The sequence below is a fragment of the Myripristis murdjan genome, chromosome 24 (genome assembly GCF_902150065.1).
Source record: "Myripristis murdjan chromosome 24, fMyrMur1.1, whole genome shotgun sequence".
Lineage (NCBI taxonomy): Eukaryota > Metazoa > Chordata > Actinopteri > Holocentriformes > Holocentridae > Myripristis > Myripristis murdjan.
In genome coordinates, this window is record NC_044003.1 from 503,593 (window position 1) to 521,092 (window position 17,500).

The 17,500-nt window shown below is 46.3% G+C and overlaps 2 protein-coding genes and 1 pseudogene across 3 annotated transcripts in view; all 3 read left to right on the plus strand.

The window, feature by feature from the left end:
* LOC115355818 (serine/threonine-protein kinase PAK 6-like) overlaps window positions 1–147 on the plus strand; it is an 18,629-nt gene extending 18,482 nt beyond the window's left edge. The window contains exon 9 of the mRNA XM_030046714.1: window positions 1–147. This exon is cut by the window's left edge and continues 89 nt beyond it. Within this exon, the coding sequence (XP_029902574.1) occupies window positions 1–79 (79 nt within the window). The 3' untranslated portion in view covers window positions 80–147.
* A 4,882-nt stretch (window positions 148–5,029) lies between these two features.
* LOC115355813 (myosin-6 pseudogene) lies at window positions 5,030–10,830 on the plus strand (annotated as a pseudogene).
* A 2,653-nt stretch (window positions 10,831–13,483) lies between these two features.
* The window catches only part of LOC115355821 (mitotic checkpoint serine/threonine-protein kinase BUB1 beta-like), a 10,799-nt gene continuing 6,782 nt past the window's right edge, over window positions 13,484–17,500 (plus strand). For both annotated transcript variants that reach the window (XM_030046719.1, XM_030046720.1), the window contains exons 1-6: window positions 13,484–13,565; window positions 15,119–15,214; window positions 15,667–15,785; window positions 16,181–16,287; window positions 16,403–16,503; window positions 16,874–17,079. In XM_030046719.1, the coding sequence (XP_029902579.1) occupies window positions 15,165–15,214; window positions 15,667–15,785; window positions 16,181–16,287; window positions 16,403–16,503; window positions 16,874–17,079 (583 nt within the window). In that variant the 5' untranslated portion in view covers window positions 13,484–13,565; window positions 15,119–15,164. The remainder of the gene's footprint in view (window positions 13,566–15,118; window positions 15,215–15,666; window positions 15,786–16,180; window positions 16,288–16,402; window positions 16,504–16,873; window positions 17,080–17,500) is intronic.

Genomic DNA, 17,500 nt, shown 5'->3' on the forward strand with positions numbered 1-17,500 from the left:
CTTCCTGCTGCAGGCCGGCCCGCCGCAGTGCCTGGTGCCGCTGGTGGAGCAGTACCGCAAGAGGATGTCACGCTGCTGACCCGAGACCGCCGGCCCGACGGACCGCCGGCCCCTGCGACCCGGAGCCGGCCCAAACCCGTCCCAAACCCGGGCGCAGTGTTGGTGGCGTGAACGCTAACAGAGCAGCTGGTTGATGACACGGGCAGAGACTCTGTGGGCTTCGCACCAATCAGACTGCGGTGGGTGTGGCCTGGAGGAGGAGCTCAGCAGCGCGTCGTCCTGCCACAAGCCACGCCTCTTCTCCACGGGGACGAGAACAAAAGCTTCATGGGAAAGTGTCGTGTGTCCGTCAGGATGTCAGACACCATCGGCCAAACTTGTTTGTCACGTGGTGAGGACGGCGACCGCAAGGTGGGACGGCGGCGAGGCCCGGCGGACCCGTCATGTGACCGGCTGCTCAGCCTGTTAAACACCACAGAGTGAAATCCATGCAGGAACACGACTCCAGCCCCTCAGCTGAAGGCGTCAGGTCCAGCTGCGTCCACCGGGTGGCGCTGCAGCCGTCCTGAGCTCGCCGCTGCTCGGTGGCGGGAGGCAACATGGCGGCACGGCGGGGACACTGTTAACTCGACGGGTTTTATCTGAACTCGCCAGAAACCGAAGCGAGCAGCTGTTTGATCCTCGCCTCAGAACAACCCGCTTCACATGGACTGTCTGTCTGCGTCTGTGACCTTTGACCTCAAGTCAGCTGACTAACAGTCACACAAAAACAAAGCTCTTATTCACATTTAAAGGAATAGTCTGATGTTTTGGCCGGAATACCCCTTTTCTTTCCCCGTCTTCCCCAGACTGAGACCAGATGTTGGACACCATGTCCACCTCTGGACGTCCAGTGAGTCAGGTCCTATGGGTAGCATTTCCTGTTAGCTTAGCATAAAGACTTGAAGTCTATGGGAGTGGTTAGCCTGGCGTTTGGCTTTTCACTTTGACGGAGCGCTGAGCAACATTTGACCCAGAAATGTTGGCATGTTCCTTTAATTTTTTCCTGTTTCAGAGGTCAAGCAGATGCAGTGCTCTCCTGTCAACAAACAGACAAACAAACAAACAAACAAACAAACAAACAAAACCCATCAGAATGACATTTAGTGTGTAAATGTTCTGAAAGGTCAGCCTGATTTTTTTTATTTAATGATGAATGTTTGCTTTGTTTTTCCACTTGACTCGTTTGTTTTGTTTTGTTTTGTTTTGTTTTGTTTTGTTTTGTTTTGTCTTGTTTTGTTTTGTTTTGTTTTGTTTTGTTTTGTCTTGTTTTGTTTTGTTTTGTTTTGTCTTGTTTTGTTTTGTTTTGTTTTGTTTGGTTTTGTTTGGTCATGTGACCTCGCACTCGTCTGTGTTTTCTTCTCTCACTGGAACGCCAAAATAAAAGTCCAGTCACTTGGAGAAGCTGTCTGTGTTCCCTCCCTCAGAGCTCCACAGCCCAAACCTGCACCTTCCTCATGTTCTCCCCTGTCCCCGCCCGATGACATCACAGGGGGCGGGGCCTGTCGCTATCTCGCAAACTTGTGACTTCATAATCTCAGAATGTGTGAGGCGGTTTATTCTCATAAATTTGGTTTTCACTTTTTTTGATCAAGGAACCAAGAAGAACCAGGAGCCGCTCTCAGAGTGAAGCCGTGCGGCTCCCTGAGCAAAAAGTCAAAGAAAAACTATTTTCCAGAATAATTTTCCCGTAAATTTGTGACGCTATAATCTTAGAATTTTCAAGCTTTTTTCTCATAAATTTTTTTTCTTACAAATTTGCCACTTTAATCTCAGGGATTATCTGAGTTTTTTCTCATAAATCTACGACATTAACTTTGACAATGCTGAGTTTTATGTCTCAGAATGTTACGCACCTCCTCCCTGTGATGGCCCTAACAGGCTGCCGTACACAGTGCAGAGCGCGTTGGCTGAGGGTCACATGACCGACCGCTGGTCTCCATGGGAAAAAAAACAAACAAACATCAAATGCAATGGACACACATGTGGACAGGTGTGGACAGAGCTGCAGCTCTGAGTGTGTGTTGCAGGTGTTGGGGTTGGGGTTCAGGTTCAGGTTAGGGTTCAGGTTCAGGTTAGGGTTCAGTTTAGGGTTGGGGTTAGGGTTCAGGTTGGGGTTAGGGTTCAGGTTGGGGTTAGGGTTCAGGTTAGGGTTCAGGTTAGGGTTAGGGTTCAGGTTGGGGTTAGGGCTGGCTGGGACGGCAGGCGAGGGCTGAACACCAAACTTGCTGTGTCGCTACACGTTTCAGCAATTCAGCAGCATGAAGTTGGCTAATCTCTTACTAATCTAATCTGCACGTCCCTGTTGGAGCCTGCATCCTGCTGCAGCACAAAGCCTCCAGGTGTGGACACAGGTAACACTGCAGCTTCTTCAACACAAAGCTCTGGAACCTTTTCAGCCGAGCTGCTGGGCTGAGGAGCCGGGGCACCTGAACAGACACCGAGCTCAGCTGATTCTGTGCCAACCTCACTTTGGAGATCAGATTAATGTATAAGCCTGTCAGACTGTAAAGTTTGGTGTGAAATGTTTCTTCACTGTAAGTCTGTTTCTGTTTGTTGTGGTCTGAGTTTAGAGACTCTGCTGCTCGTCCCGTCCCGGGCAGGAAGGCTCCTTACAGGTCAGGTTCTTCAGGTCGGGTTCTTCTGCCGGCTGTTTACATGTTTGGCTTTTATAACGTGAACTTAAAAAAATTGAACTTTTGCTTTTAACCTACTGATCAAAACGTGTTGTTGACTTGATGTTGAGTTGATCCTGTTCCAGGCCAGAGGGCTGCAGCTCCTCACTCTGTCACCCCGTCCTGCCAACAGCCAGCCTCTGGAGATAAGACACAAACCCATCAGCTGCTATTTTAAACTGCTGCAGGACACAGACAGACAGGCAGAGAGAGAGACAGGCAGGCAGGCAGAGAGACACAGGCAGAGAGAGAGACAGGCAGGCAGGCAGAGAGACAGGCAGAGAGAGAGACAGGCAGGCAGAGAGAGACACAGGCAGAGAGAGAGACAGGCAGGCAGAGAGAGAGACAGGCAGAGAGAGACAGACACAGAGACACACAGAGAGAGAGAGAGGCAGAGATTCACAAGAACAAAAAATGTGGAAAAACTGTTTTTCTTTTATTAATTTATTTTTTAGATTGAGCAAAGTGAAGCCGTGTGGATTCTTGACCAAAAGAAAAGCTGCTTTTCAAAGTTTTGTCTCCTAAAATTATGACTTTAATCTCAGAGGAAACCAAGTGTTTTCCTGTAAATCTACAGCTTCAGTGTGAAGGGCCCCTGGACGACCCTCAAGGACCCCTGGAGGGCCCCGAACCCCACGATGAAAACCCCTGGCCTCTAAAACACAGACATGACTGAACTTTGACCTCTAAGGTCCGAGTCAGTTCACTTTGACATCAACAACGTCTTTACAAAACCCGAACCCTAACCCTAAACTCAGACACAATCCTGGATCAGCCAAGACAGATTTATCTCCCATAATAACATTTTAAACATATAATTATGATAATTACATATATCATTTGCTGGACATTTTTATGCCTTTTTATTGAAATATTACAATTATTTTCTTATAATTCTCTCTCTCTCTCATTTCCAGGTGATTTTCTTGTGACTTTTCTCACTTTTCTTGCACATCTGCAGGTTTCCTTTTTGCAGAGTTGTTGATAGTTTTTTTCCTTCATGTTTCTGAGGGAAGTCGAGTGGATCTGCTCTGGTTCCAGTTCAGCTGGAGCTCGTCTCGATTTCCTGCCTTTTAACAAACATTTAAACACAAGAAACCTGATGTCTGAACTCTGACACACAACATCTGACATCTCAATATGTGTGTGTATATGTGTGTGTGTGTGTGTATTTTCTGATTTTTTTCACTCATGTTCCTGCCTTTTTTCACTAGTTTGTTTATTCCCTTTTTCCTCATGTGAGAAATCAGATTCACTTATAAATTAACTTACAAGAAAATAACCACAAAATTGGAAAAAAAAGTAAAAAAAAAAAAAAAGTAAAAAAAAAAAGACCACGACTAGCACAGCTTCATAAAAAAGTTTTAACAAATTCCAAGATGTTTACAAAATAACATTAGTAAAATAAAAGTGAAAAACTATTTAAAATAGACTAGAATATTAGCAAAGAAAGGTAAAAAAAAAAAAAAAAACACAACATTGAAATAACCACATATTAACTAGAAAAACTGTAAGAAAAAAAAAATACAAGAAAATACAACAAGAAAAAACCCAAAAATGACCAACACCTGTTCATCCCACCCAACATACATAAGCACATAAATAAATAAATATTCTAAAAAATACAAATAAAGAATAAATGAAGCGCAGTTTGTGTGGAGGGTTTAGTCCAGGCTGAGGGCTGGAAAACTGATAAAAGTGCTGCTGTGCTTTATTTAGAGGCTGAGAGAAGATGAGTCCCGACTGTCTGAGGAGGTGTTGGTGTCAACATGGCCTGCAGCTGGCGAAAGATTAAAAAAAAAACAAAAAAAAAACAAAAAAAAAACTTCAAACTGCGCTGTGAACGTCTGTTATGAACTGCAATCAACCTCCTTTTCAAGTTTTACTTTAAAAAAAAAAAAAAAAAAATTCTGCATGACATTTCTCCGTGTGTGTGGTCTGGAGAAAATGACCTGTAAACGTCAGATAATGCAAAGTTGCAGCAGAGACAGTAAGTCCAGTGTGGCTAAATGCAGAGGTGTCAGGCATCCTTATCAGGAAGGTAAAAAAGGGAGATAAGCAGTGAAATGCTGCTTTTCCTAAAATGGACTCTAACAGCCAAAGGTCCTGAAACTGCCCTTGTGCTGCTTGCACATCCTGGGACAAATTTAGCATGTTTTATCCAGCAGTTATCTCCTAATTTGGTCCCTGGGCAGCCTTTATAAAAAGCTGCCTGCAGGGAAGAGCTGCAGTTCTACATCAGAGTGACCAGGAAAACCATCTGCACTCTCTCTCCAGCTGATTCTCCCTCTGTCTGTGCACCTCGGCCCTCAACCATGGGTGACGCTCTGATGGCTGAGTTTGGGAAGGCTGCTCCTTTCCTGAGGAAGTCAGAGAAGGAGCGTCTGGAAGCTCAGACCAGGGCTTTTGACATCAAAATCGAGTGCTTTGTTGTTGACGACAAGGTGGAATATGTCAAGGGACAGATCCAAAGCAAGGACGGAGGGAAAGTAACCGTGAAGAAGGAGGATGGAACAACAGTGACTGTGAAGGAGTCCGACGTCCACCCCCAAAACCCGCCAAAATTCGATAAAATTGAAGACATGGCGATGTTCACATTCCTCCACGAGCCCGCCGTGCTGTTTAACCTCAAAGAGCGTTATGCAGCGTGGATGATCTACACCTACTCCGGGCTCTTCTGTGTAACAGTGAACCCCTACAAGTGGCTTCCTGTCTACGATGCAGAGGTGGTGTCAGCCTACAGGGGGAAGAAGAGAACCGAAGCCCCTCCTCATATCTTCTCCATCTCAGATAATGCCTACCAGTATATGCTCACTGACAGGGAAAACCAGTCTGTCCTCATCACCGGAGAATCCGGGGCCGGGAAGACTGTCAACACCAAGAGGGTCATCCAGTACTTTGCCAGCATCGCTGCGGTTGGTGGCGGGGGAAAGAAGGACACCAGCAAGGGAACACTGGAGGATCAAATCATCCAGGCAAACCCTGCACTGGAGGCCTTTGGTAATGCCAAAACTGTGAGGAATGACAACTCATCCCGTTTTGGAAAATTCATCCGGATTCACTTCGGGACCAGTGGCAAGCTGTCATCAGCTGACATTGAGACTTACCTGCTGGAGAAGTCACGTGTCACCTTTCAGCTCAAGTCTGAGAGGAACTACCATATCTTCTTCCAGATCTTGTCCAATCAGAAGCCAGAGCTGCTGGACATGCTGTTGATCACCAACAACCCATATGACTACTCCTACATCTCCCAAGGAGAGGTGACGGTTGCATCTATCAATGACTCAGAGGAGCTGATGGCCACTGACAGTGCCTTCGATGTGCTTGGCTTCACTCAGGAGGAGAAGATGGGCGTCTATAAGCTGACCGGGGCCATCATGCACTACGGCAACATGAAGTTTAAGCAGAAGCAGCGTGAGGAGCAGGCAGAGCCTGACGGAACAGAGGCTGCTGACAAGTCAGCTTACCTAATGGGGCTGAACTCTGCCGACCTCATCAAAGGGCTGTGCCACCCCAGAGTCAAGGTAGGAAATGAATATGTGACCAAAGGCCAAGGTGTGGACCAAGTCTACTATTCCATTGGTGCTCTGGCCAAGTCAGTGTATGAAAAGATGTTCAACTGGATGGTGGTGAGAATCAACCAGTCCCTTGACACAAAACAGCATCGCCAATACTTTATAGGAGTTCTGGACATTGCTGGATTTGAGATCTTTGATTTCAACACCTTCGAGCAGCTGTGCATCAACTTCACCAATGAGAAACTGCAACAGTTTTTCAACCATCACATGTTTGTTCTGGAGCAAGAGGAATACAAGAAGGAAGGCATTGACTGGGAATTCATTGACTTTGGGATGGACTTGCAAGCTTGTATTGACCTCATTGAGAAGCCACTGGGGATCATGTCTATTCTGGAGGAAGAGTGCATGTTTCCTAAGGCCAGTGACCAGACCTTCAAGGCCAAGCTCTATGACAATCATCTGGGCAAGAACAAAATGTTTGAGAAGCCAAGACCTGCAAAGGGGAAGGCAGAGGCACATTTTGCCCTGGTGCACTATGCTGGCACAGTTGACTACAACATTACTAACTGGCTGGTAAAAAACAAAGACCCACTGAATGAAACGGTGGTCGGGCTTTACCAGAAATCCTCCCTGAAACTCCTCAGTCTGCTGTTTTCAAGCTATGCAGGGGCTGACGGTGGTGATAAAGGTGGCAAAGGGGCCAAGAAGAAAGGCTCCTCATTCCAGACAGTGTCAGCACTTCACAGGGAAAATCTGAACAAGCTGATGACCAACCTAAAGACCACCCACCCCCACTTTGTCCGCTGTCTGATTCCAAATGAGAGCAAAACTCCAGGCATCATGGACAACTGCCTTGTGATGCACCAGCTACGCTGTAATGGTGTGCTGGAAGGCATCAGGATCTGCAGAAAGGGCTTCCCAAACAGAGTGCTGTATGGAGACTTCAAGCAACGATACCGAATTCTGAATGCCTCTGCCATTCCTGAGGGCCAGTTTATGGACTGCAAAAAGAGTGCCGAGAAACTGCTGGGATCCCTGGACATCGACCACACCCAGTACAAGTTTGGCCATACCAAAGTCTTCTTCAAAGCAGGCTTGCTGGGTACATTGGAGGAGATGCGAGATGAGCAACTCTCACGCATCATCACCAGGATTCAAGCTAATGCCAGGGCACTGCTCATGAGAGCAGAGTTTGCAAAGCTTGTAGAACGCAGAGATGCCCTAATGGTCATCCAGTGGAACCTTCGCTCCTTCTTGGGTGTCAAGAACTGGCCCTGGATGAAACTGTTCTTCAAGATCAAGCCCCTGCTGAAGAGCGCTGAGTCAGAGAAGGAGATGGCCAACATGAAGGATGAGTTCAACAAGCTGAAGGAAACAATGGAGAAGTCTGAGGCCAGACGAAAAGAACTAGAGGAGAAAATAGTGACTCTTCTCCAAGAGAAGAATGATCTGACTCTGCAAATTCAGTCTGAACAGGATACATTAACAGATGCTGAAGAACGCTGCGAACAGCTTATTAAGAGCAAGATTCAACTGGAAGCCAAGCTGAAAGAGATGACAGAAAGACTGGAGGATGAAGAGGAGATGAATGCAGATCTTACAGCTAAGAAACGAAAGCTGGAAGATGAGTGCTCTGAGTTGAAGAAAGATATAGATGACCTTGAGCTAACACTGGCCAAGGTTGAAAAGGAGAAACATGCCACAGAAAACAAGGTGAAAAATCTCACTGAGGAGATGGCTTCCCAGGATGAAAACATCATGAAGCTGACCAAAGAGAAGAAAGCACTTCAGGAGGCTCATCAACAGACACTGGATGACCTCCAAAGTGAAGAAGACAAAGCCAACACACTGACCAAAGCCAAAGCTAAGCTGGAGCAACAGGTGGATGATTTAGAGGGTTCTTTGGAGCAAGAGAAGAAAGTCAGGATGGAACTTGAACGCTCAAAGAGGAAGCTTGAGGGAGACCTGAAACTGACCCAGGAGAATCTGATGGACTTGGAAAACGACAAACAGCAGCTAGAGGAGAAACTCAAAAAGAAAGATTTTGAGATCAGCCAGATGAGTGGAAGAATAGAAGATGAGCAGATGACTGGAGTTCAGCTCCAAAAGAAGCTAAAGGAAAACCAGGCAAGAATTGAGGAGCTTGAGGAAGAGCTGGACGCTGAGCGTGCAGCCAGGGCTAAAGTAGAGAAGCAGCGCTCTGATCTCTCTCGTGAGCTGGAGGACATTAGCGAGCGCCTGGAGGAAGCTGGTGGAGCCACATCTGCCCAGGTGGAGCTCAGTAAGAAGAGAGATGCTGAATTCCAGAAGTTGCGCAGGGAGCTGGAGGAATCCACCCTCCAACATGAGACTACCGCTGCCTCCCTGAGGAAGAAGCATGCTGACAGTGTTGCTGAACTGGGAGAACAGATCGATAACCTGCAGCGTGTCAAGCAGAAACTGGAGAAGGAGAAGAGCGAGTTGAAGCTGGAGCTGGATGACCTGTCCTCTAATATGGAGAGTGTAGTCAAGGCTAAGTCCAACATTGAAAAGATATGCCGCTCAATGGAGGACAACATGAACGAGTACAAGAGTAAATATGAGGAGGCTCAGCGGACAATAAACGACTTCACTACCCAGAGGGCTAAGCTGCTCACTGAAAATGGAGAGCTTGGACGTCAGCTGGAGGAGAAGGAGTGTCTGGTATCACAGCTGACCAGAGGGAAGACTTCATACACCCAGCAGCTAGAAGACCTACGCAGACAGCTGGAGGAGGAAGTCAAGGCTAAGAACGCCCTCGCCCATGCAGTGCAGTCTGCCCGTCATGACTGTGATCTACTCAGAGAGCAGTTTGAAGAGGAACAGGAGGCCAAGGCTGAGTTGCAGAGAGCACTGTCCAAAGCCAACACTGAGGTCTCAACATGGAGGGCGAAATATGAAACCGATGGAATCCAGAGAACGGAGGAACTGGAAGAAGCAAAGAAGAAGCTGGTCCAGAGGCTGCAGGAGGCAGAGGAGGCCATTGAAGCTGTGAACGCAAAGTGCTCCTCACTTGAAAAGACAAAGCACCGCCTCCAAAATGAAATTGAAGACCTGATGTTAGACCTTGAGAGATCCAATGCAGCATCTGCAGCTCTGGATAAAAGCAAAGAGCCTTTGACAAAGTCTTGGCAGAGTGGAAACAAAAGTATGAGGAGTCACAATGTGAACTGGAGGCCTCTCAGAAGGAGGCAAGATCTCAAAGCACTGAGCTCTTCAAACTGAAGAATGCCTATGAGGAGTCCTTGGACCAACTTGAGACCATGAAGAGAGAGAACAAAAACCTCCAAGAGGAGATCTCTGACCTCACTGACCAACTTGGTGAGGGTGGGAAGAGCGCACATGAACAGGAGAAGCTTCGGAAGCAGCTGGAGCAAGAAAAGGCAGAGCTCCAGTCAGCGCTGGAAGAAGCTGAGGGTTCCCTGGAGCACGAAGAGAGCAAGATCCTTCGAGCGCAGCTGGAGTTCAACCAAGTGAAGGCCGACATGGAGCGAAAGCTGGCTGAGAAAGATGAAGAAATGGAGCAGGCCAAGAGAAACTACCAACGAATGGTTGAGTCCCTTCATTCCTCTCTAGAATCTGAGACCAGGAGCCGAAATGAGGCCCTAAGGGTCAAGAAGAAGATGGAAGGTGACCTCAATGAGATGGAAATACAGCTCAGCCAAGCCAACAGGCAGGCAGCTGATGCCCAGAAACAGCTCAAGAGCCTCCAGGCATTCCTGAAAGACACTCAGTTACAGCTCGACGATGCATCACATGGGAACGATGACCTGAAAGAGAACATCGCTCTCCTCGAACGCCGAAACAATCTAATCCAGGCAGAGCTGGAGGAGATCAGGGCTGCCCTTGAGCAGACAGAGCGAGGTCGGAAATTGGCTGAGCAGGAGCTAACTGATGCAACGGAGCGCATGCAGCTTCTGCACTCCCAGAATACCAGCCTCATCAATCAGAAGAAGAAGCATGAGTCAGATCTCCTCCACCTGCAAACTGAGGTGGAGGAAGCCATACAAGAGAACCGCAATGCTGAGGAGAAGGCTAAAAAGGCCATCACAGATGCAGCCATGATGGCGGAGGAGCTGAAGAAAGAGCAGGACACCAGCGCCCATCTGGAGCGCATGAAGAAGAACATGGAGCAGACCATCAAAGACCTTCAGCACCGCCTGGATGAGGCCGAGCAGATAGCCATGAAAGGCGGCAAAAAGCAGCTTCAGAAACTGGAGGGTCGCATCAAGGAGCTGGAGAGTGAGCTGGAGGGAGAGCAGAAGAGGGGGGCAGAGTCCATCAAGGGGGTGCGCAAATATGAACGACGTATCAAGGAGCTCACCTATCAGACGGAGGAGGACCGCAAGAACATGGCCCGCCTCCAGGACCTGGTAGACAAACTGCAGCTGAAGGTCAAGTCTTACAAGCGTGCGGCTGAGGAGGCGGAGGAGGCGGCAAACACCAACATGGCCAAGTTCCGCAAGCTGCAGCACGAGTTAGAGGAGGCCGAGGAGCGAGCCGACATCGCCGAGTCTCAGGTGAACAAGCTGAGGGCGAAGACCAGGGATGGCTCCTCCAAGAAGAGCCTGGACGAGTGAGGAGACCCCAGACCAGCAGGTGATCACAGGTGGGTTGATAAACACCAAACATTGCTTTGGTGCTGTAGATCCCTATGGCATCACTTGTTTCATATGGGTGCTGCTGTCAGCTAATAACCACATGTCCATAAAAATGTGTTTTTATGTTTTTCAGGAAGGAAGACGAGGAAATGAAGCTTATATTCTCACAAGCTTGACGGATCATGAAACTCACCATGTGGCAACATCATAACCAAAGAGGATGTGAAAAAAAAATGTTGGGGAAAAAATGGAGCTGCAGAGGTGGGGCGGGGTAATATTCTGAAAAAACAAATAATTAAATAATTTGATTATTGAAAGATTGAAATTTCAAATTTACAAGAAAAAAACTCAGATATTCTCTGAGATTTATGTGGTAAATTTATTAGAAAAAAAAATCCCAAATTTATAAGAACAAGAATCTGAAAAATCATTTTTCTTTTAATTTTTTTGGTCAAGGTTCTTGGTTCTTGGTACTTTGGTAAAAAAAAAAAAAAAAAAAAAAAAAAAGTAAAAGAAAAACTATTTTCTGAGTTTTTTTCCTTGTAAAATTATGTCTTTATAATCTAAGAATTTTCAAGTTTTTTTTTTTTGCCATAAGTGTGTTTTTTCTTGTACATTTTACCACTTTAATTTCAGAAAATATCAGTTTCTTTCTCTTACATTTATTTAATCTCAGAAATTCTGTTTCTTTCCTCAGAATATTGCTCTGCATTTAATTTCCGAGATTTAAGTTGTAAATTTACAAGAAAAAAAAAACTTTATTATTATATTATCTGAGATTGAAGTGGTGAATTATGATTTTAAAAAAAAATCTGTAAGTTATGAAGTCATTACTGGGAGAGAAAAAAAACTCAGAACTTGTGAGATTTAAATTGTAAATTTGTGAGAGTAAAACTCACAAAATTTATGAGAAAAAAACTTTTTTTTTTTTTTTTGCGCCAGGGAGCTGACTTTGCTGGTGCTTGCTGTGTAATTTTTTCTCTCTCCCTATAATGGCTCCAATATGCTGTTGTAAAAACCAAACTGATGGCAACACCAAAAAAAGTAATAGGTTGGGATAATTATTACTTGTAGAGGCATTTACAGTAGTGATGTTATTACACAGATTACAATTAAAGTTGTAGGAATTTTGAAAGTGGGGGGGGGGGGGGGGGGGGGGGATGCTCTGGTTTGCATTGCAGATAATCTCCTGTCCTGTTACCTGATAGCTCAGCTCTGAAAACTGTTAATCCCAGTGGCTGTAATCTGATATTATAAGTGAATCCTTCAGACAATGAACCATGCTACATTTTCTTATGAGTGATGAATTAATTTCTCATTCTCTGTAAACTGTGTGAGTGTCCTGTACAATCCCAGTTTGGCTGTTTGTTAGCTGTTAGTTCCTCACCTGGACTGAGGCTCCAGTTACCTCACCTGTGATGTCAGGCACGCTGTTGTGATGTTGTACTCGCTTCAGGTTAATAAAGTCACTGCTGTGCACCGCGTCCTGGTCTCCACCCTGTCACTGCTGGACTCAAACCTGTGACTCCTAAAACAGTCCAGACACCGGCCGCTTGGTGGCATCTGGGTAGACACACGTCTCCATGTCTTTTTCTTTTTTATTGTTATTATTGTTTTAGTAGTAGTATTAGGAGTACTAGCAGTAATATCAGTAGTGGTAGTAATAGTAGTAGTTGTAGCACTAGCTGTAGTAGTAGTAATAGTTGTAGTAGTAGTAAAAGTAGCATAAAATACTGTATCACAGCATGGTATGGGACCTGCACTGAGGCTTCAGAGGGTAATCAAAGCAGCACAGAAAATTGTTGGCTGCCCTCTCCCCTCCCGGTGGGACATGAACACCTCAGCAGGGCACAGAACATCGTCAAGGACAGATCACACCCAGGTTCTCACATGTTTGACCTGTTGCCCCCTGGCAGGCGCTGCTTGTGCATCAAGGCTCACACAAACAGACTTAAAACAGTCTCTACCACGGAGCCATAACCACTCTCCACTGTCATATGCACCGACACTGATGCGCTTCCTCCCACTGACCAACTGAGCAAGACACATGTGCAATATATTTATAAATGCCACTGCTGCTGAATGATGCATGAGTGAAGTGAGGCCATGTGTGAAGTGATTGTATTGTATTGTACTGAGTATTGTTTTGTACATGTTGCACTTCTAAAGGAGTAGCTCTCCCATCTTGTTGCACAGAAATGCATAATGATAATAAAACCTATTCTATTCTATTCTATTCTATTCTATTCTAGTATTAGTAGCTGTGGTATTAGTAATAGTAGCAGTAGTAGTTCTAGCAGTAGTGTTGGTAGTAATGATAGTAGTACTAGTGGTAGAAGTGGTAGAATTAGTAGTAGTAGTAGTAGTAATAGTAGCAGTGGCAGTAGCAGTAGCAGTAAAGCAATACTAGCAGTAGTAGTAATAGTAATAGTTGTAGTAGTAGTGGTATAAGTGGTAGAGGTAGTAGTAGTAGCAGTAGAGGCAGTAGTAGTAGTAGTGGTAGTAGTAGTAGTAGTAGTAGTAGTAGGAGTTGTTGTAGTGGTGGTAGTAGTCATTGCAATACACCTCCCCGGCAGTAGGGGCGGTGTGTTTACTGTTAGACGTCTGTTAGTGACGTCAGAACCTTTTGTCCAATCAAGAGCGCGCTTCCCAAGCGGTTGATTTGAATGCTGTTTGTGTTTGTGTCGGTTCACACGGAGCCGCCAGCCTCCACAGTAAGATAACTGCATGTTTTCCATCACAAAGATATTGATTTGGTCTCAGTATCGCATATCGATCATCTGCCCGCCGCTGCGGTTCGCTGTCGTTGTTTAGCGAGGCTGGCTAGCTCGCAGCAGACGGTTAATGCTAGCTGCTATGCTAACGCTAGCTGCGGTAGCTCTCCGTCCTGCCGAGGCTCCGTTCCTCCGTCCTGCGGGTTGCTGTGTTCGGCTGTCAGCACACACACACACACACACACACACACACACACACACACACACACACACACACACACACACACACACACACACACACACACACACACAGGCTCTAATGTTGTGTTTGAATGGCATCTGCTTTCCAAAGCGGCTGTCAAACAGTAGTCAGCTACGCAGCACTTAACCCAGAAACCCCTCCGTTCACTGCTTCACTGAGGTTTCCGTCGCTGAGTGACCGTCAGCCGGGCGGTCAGCCGGGCGGCGGCCGCAGCAGAGGGCCGGTCAGCCGGGCGGTCAGCCGGGCGGTCAGCCGGGCGGCGGCCGCAGCAGAGGGCCGGTGTCTGTCGGGACGAGCCGCTGCTCGGTGGCTCACATCGAGTTAGGCCGATTTATGGTTCGGCGTCCAGTGTCCGCAGATGGGAGGTGAACAGTCTGAAGGGAGGCTGGCGGACGGGACGGGCTGCCCGCTTTGTGTTTACTGTGCTGAGCAGCCACACTTATCATAGGGTTTTTTTTTTTTCATTAGGTTTGATCTTTTACTTCATTTTCAGTTTTCCTGTTCAGTCTCAGATCAGTCTCCAGAGTGGGCTTGCTGCTCTCAGTTGAGAAAATGTTCAGTTGGAGTGGAGTTGTTCTTCCTGTCAGTGTCAGTTGGATTTTTTTTTTTTTTTTTTATTCTAATCTGGGGGGTGTTTGTCAGAATAGCTATTCCAATCCAAAGCCAAAAGTTGCTATTTTTTAAGTCTTTTTTTCCCCCAATAAACCATTTTTTTTTCCCACATCAAGTTTTAGTTTTCAGTTTAGTCTTAGTGAACTATAATAAACCTTGCGCCTCGCTGCATGACTTCCTCTGGGCTGTGGATGTTGGCTTGCTCAGTGCCAGGCTCTTTATTCCTGCTTTAACCCTTTGAGATGGTTTAAGCCCCCGAACCGAATTCCCTTTGCTTCTTTCAAACATATTTTTAAAAACCACCACTTTGGCTTCTGAAGATGCATTTTTTTGGTCATAAGGACAAATTCTTGTAAAAAAAATATTGATGTTTTAGGATTAGGGTTAGAATTTTTTTTTTTTAGGATTTTCTTTTATTCTACACAAAAAACATCGTAGGCCTTTTATATTGTAATATTTATGAAAAGAAAAAAGAAGAATTTCATTCAGAGGATTTGTCAGAAATACTTAACTAATTAACTAAATAAAAAGCCCAAACTGGGTTTTAGAGAGTTAATGTGCTTTTATAATCTTATGGCTGCTTGTTTCAGTTAGTTTATTTGATTCTAAAGTCTATTTAAAAAGAAAAAAAAAAACAGTTAAAGTGAAGTGTTTTTTCACACCTGGTTTTGGTTTTTAGTTCAGTTTTAGTGAACTGTAGTAACCTCGGTCCCAGCAGCAGGACGATGATGTCAGGACGGGACGTCCAGCCACGGGACTTCCAGCATCGCACACGGTAACCCCACACACCACACTGCTTATCAAAGTGGTTTTTTTTATACATTTTATTTTATTGTTATTAATGCAGAAAAAAAACTGTACATACACGGTGTCCACTTCAGATCCACCTGTACAATCTAATCTAATCCAGTCTCATCTAATCTAATCCAGTCCAGCTGTTGTGCCATACAGTTTCCTCTCCTCCTGCCTATAATGCTCAGCTTGTCTTGTTGTCACGGTAACAGAGGTGTTCATTCACTTTAGAGAGAGAGACAGAGAGAGCTTTACTTGTTTTCAGTAAGGGCACACAAAAAAGTGTAACATGAAAATAGAGCACAGGCTGCAGGTGAATTGCTTTCATTTAAATTTGAATTAATTTAATTTTTTTTTTAAATAAATGACACTGGTGATGCAGATTTAATCTGAATGTGGAGAGTTTAACAGTGTCATGTGACGTGTGGCCCTCAGGTCCCTCCAGCAGCAGCAGCAGCAGCAGCAGCAGCAGGAGGAGGAGGAGGAGGAGCCCCATCACAGCAGCATCATGGTTGACCTTCGACCCCGCGGCAGGAGGAGAGCTGCAGCTGCTGGTCAGTAGGGGTCGGGTTCTGCGTGTCACGCTGGTGTTGGCAAGGCGGCTAAATGTCACTCCGCCAGTTCAGCTAAATGCTGTCCCCCTTTTTTTTATTCTAAACCTTTATTAACCTGGTGTAGTGCGCTGAGCATCTGTGCTGATTGCTGTTCATTCACCCACCCCACATTTTCCTGCCTGTCTGGGGATCGAACCAGTGATCTTCCAGTTACAAGCCCACTTCTCTAACCTTTAGGCTCAAAATAAATCTCAGCTGTGCATCTTTGGATAGTAAACCACAGCCACACAGCACAGGTACTTTAACATAATTTAATCTATAAAAACACTTTATTGACGGTCTTTCTCTCTCTCAGTTGGTGTAAATTTTGACCAGCTGTGTCTTCTTCCCATCAGGTCTCTCTCTCGGGCTGAACCTGGACTTGCCCCGGGCCGGAGGGGATGACCGTAACGTCCCGGTCAGGATCTTGGATGAAAACCGGACTGAAGCAGCAGAGCTGCAGGTCAGTCCAGCCGGGTTCCTCAGCCGGGTTCCTCAGCCGGGTTCCTCAGCCGGGAGCGGCTCTGCAGGTTCTGTGGAGAAGTGCTGATGGATTGTTTTGTTTTGTTTGTTCCCAGCTTCCTCAGAGGCTCGGCTGCACCTCCGGCCTGCCCGTCCCACAGCGCATCAGCTGCCAGCCGCCGCGACCGCTGCCAGCAGCCGACCCGCCGGCGGCCGGGTGAGTTACAGCGTGCTCACAGCAGCTCGACACACAGCTGCTGCTCAAAGTCCACATGATGAACAAACAGCCAGTTTCAGTGGGAGCAGCAGGATCCTCTCATCTTTCACAGACACAGAACGCTTACACTGTGTACTTATGAGGGGCACCTCGATGCACCGTCTTTAATAAATAGCCCAGATAAATGTGCCTCCACTTTCTTCCACTTAGCATCAAAAATGGTGGAGTATGTTGTTATGTACTGTAGTTAAGAGTTAAATTTGAATTAATGAATAAATGTCATGTCATTCATACATTTTTTCCTGTGTGACTTGAACACATCATGATGCATGGACTGATAACGTCTTCTTGTCTCTCCTGTCGCCGGCAGGTCAGCCAATAAAAAAGAGCAGACAACATGGCAACCCTTTATCGAAGGGGTGGAGCCACGTGAACTGGGTGGAGTCAGAGAAGAGGGCGGGGCCAAGGAGCAGAGCATGTACTGTAAGGATGAACTGCTGAACGGCACCACAGAGCTCAGCTTCGAGGAACTGCGAGCTCAGCGCTACTTCCAACGCAAACGGCAGGAGCGCAACGGTACTGCACTCCACAGTTACAGAGAACCACAGTTACTACTGCAGGTACCACAGAGAACCGCAGTTACTACTGCACTTACCACAGAGAACCACAGTTACTACTGCAGGTACCACAGAGAACCACAATAACTACTGCAGGTACCACAGAGAACCACAGTTACTACTGCAGGTACCACAGAGAACCGCAGTTACTACTGCAGGTACCACAGAGAACCACAGTTACTACTGCAGGTACCACAGAGAACCACAATAACTACTGCAGGTACCACAGAGAACCACAGTTACTACTGCAGGTACCACAGAGAACCACAGTTACTACTGCAGGTACCACAGACTACCGCAGTTACTACTGCAGGTACCACAGAGAACCACAGTAACTACTGCAGGTACCACAGAGAACCGCAGTAGCTACTGCAGTTACC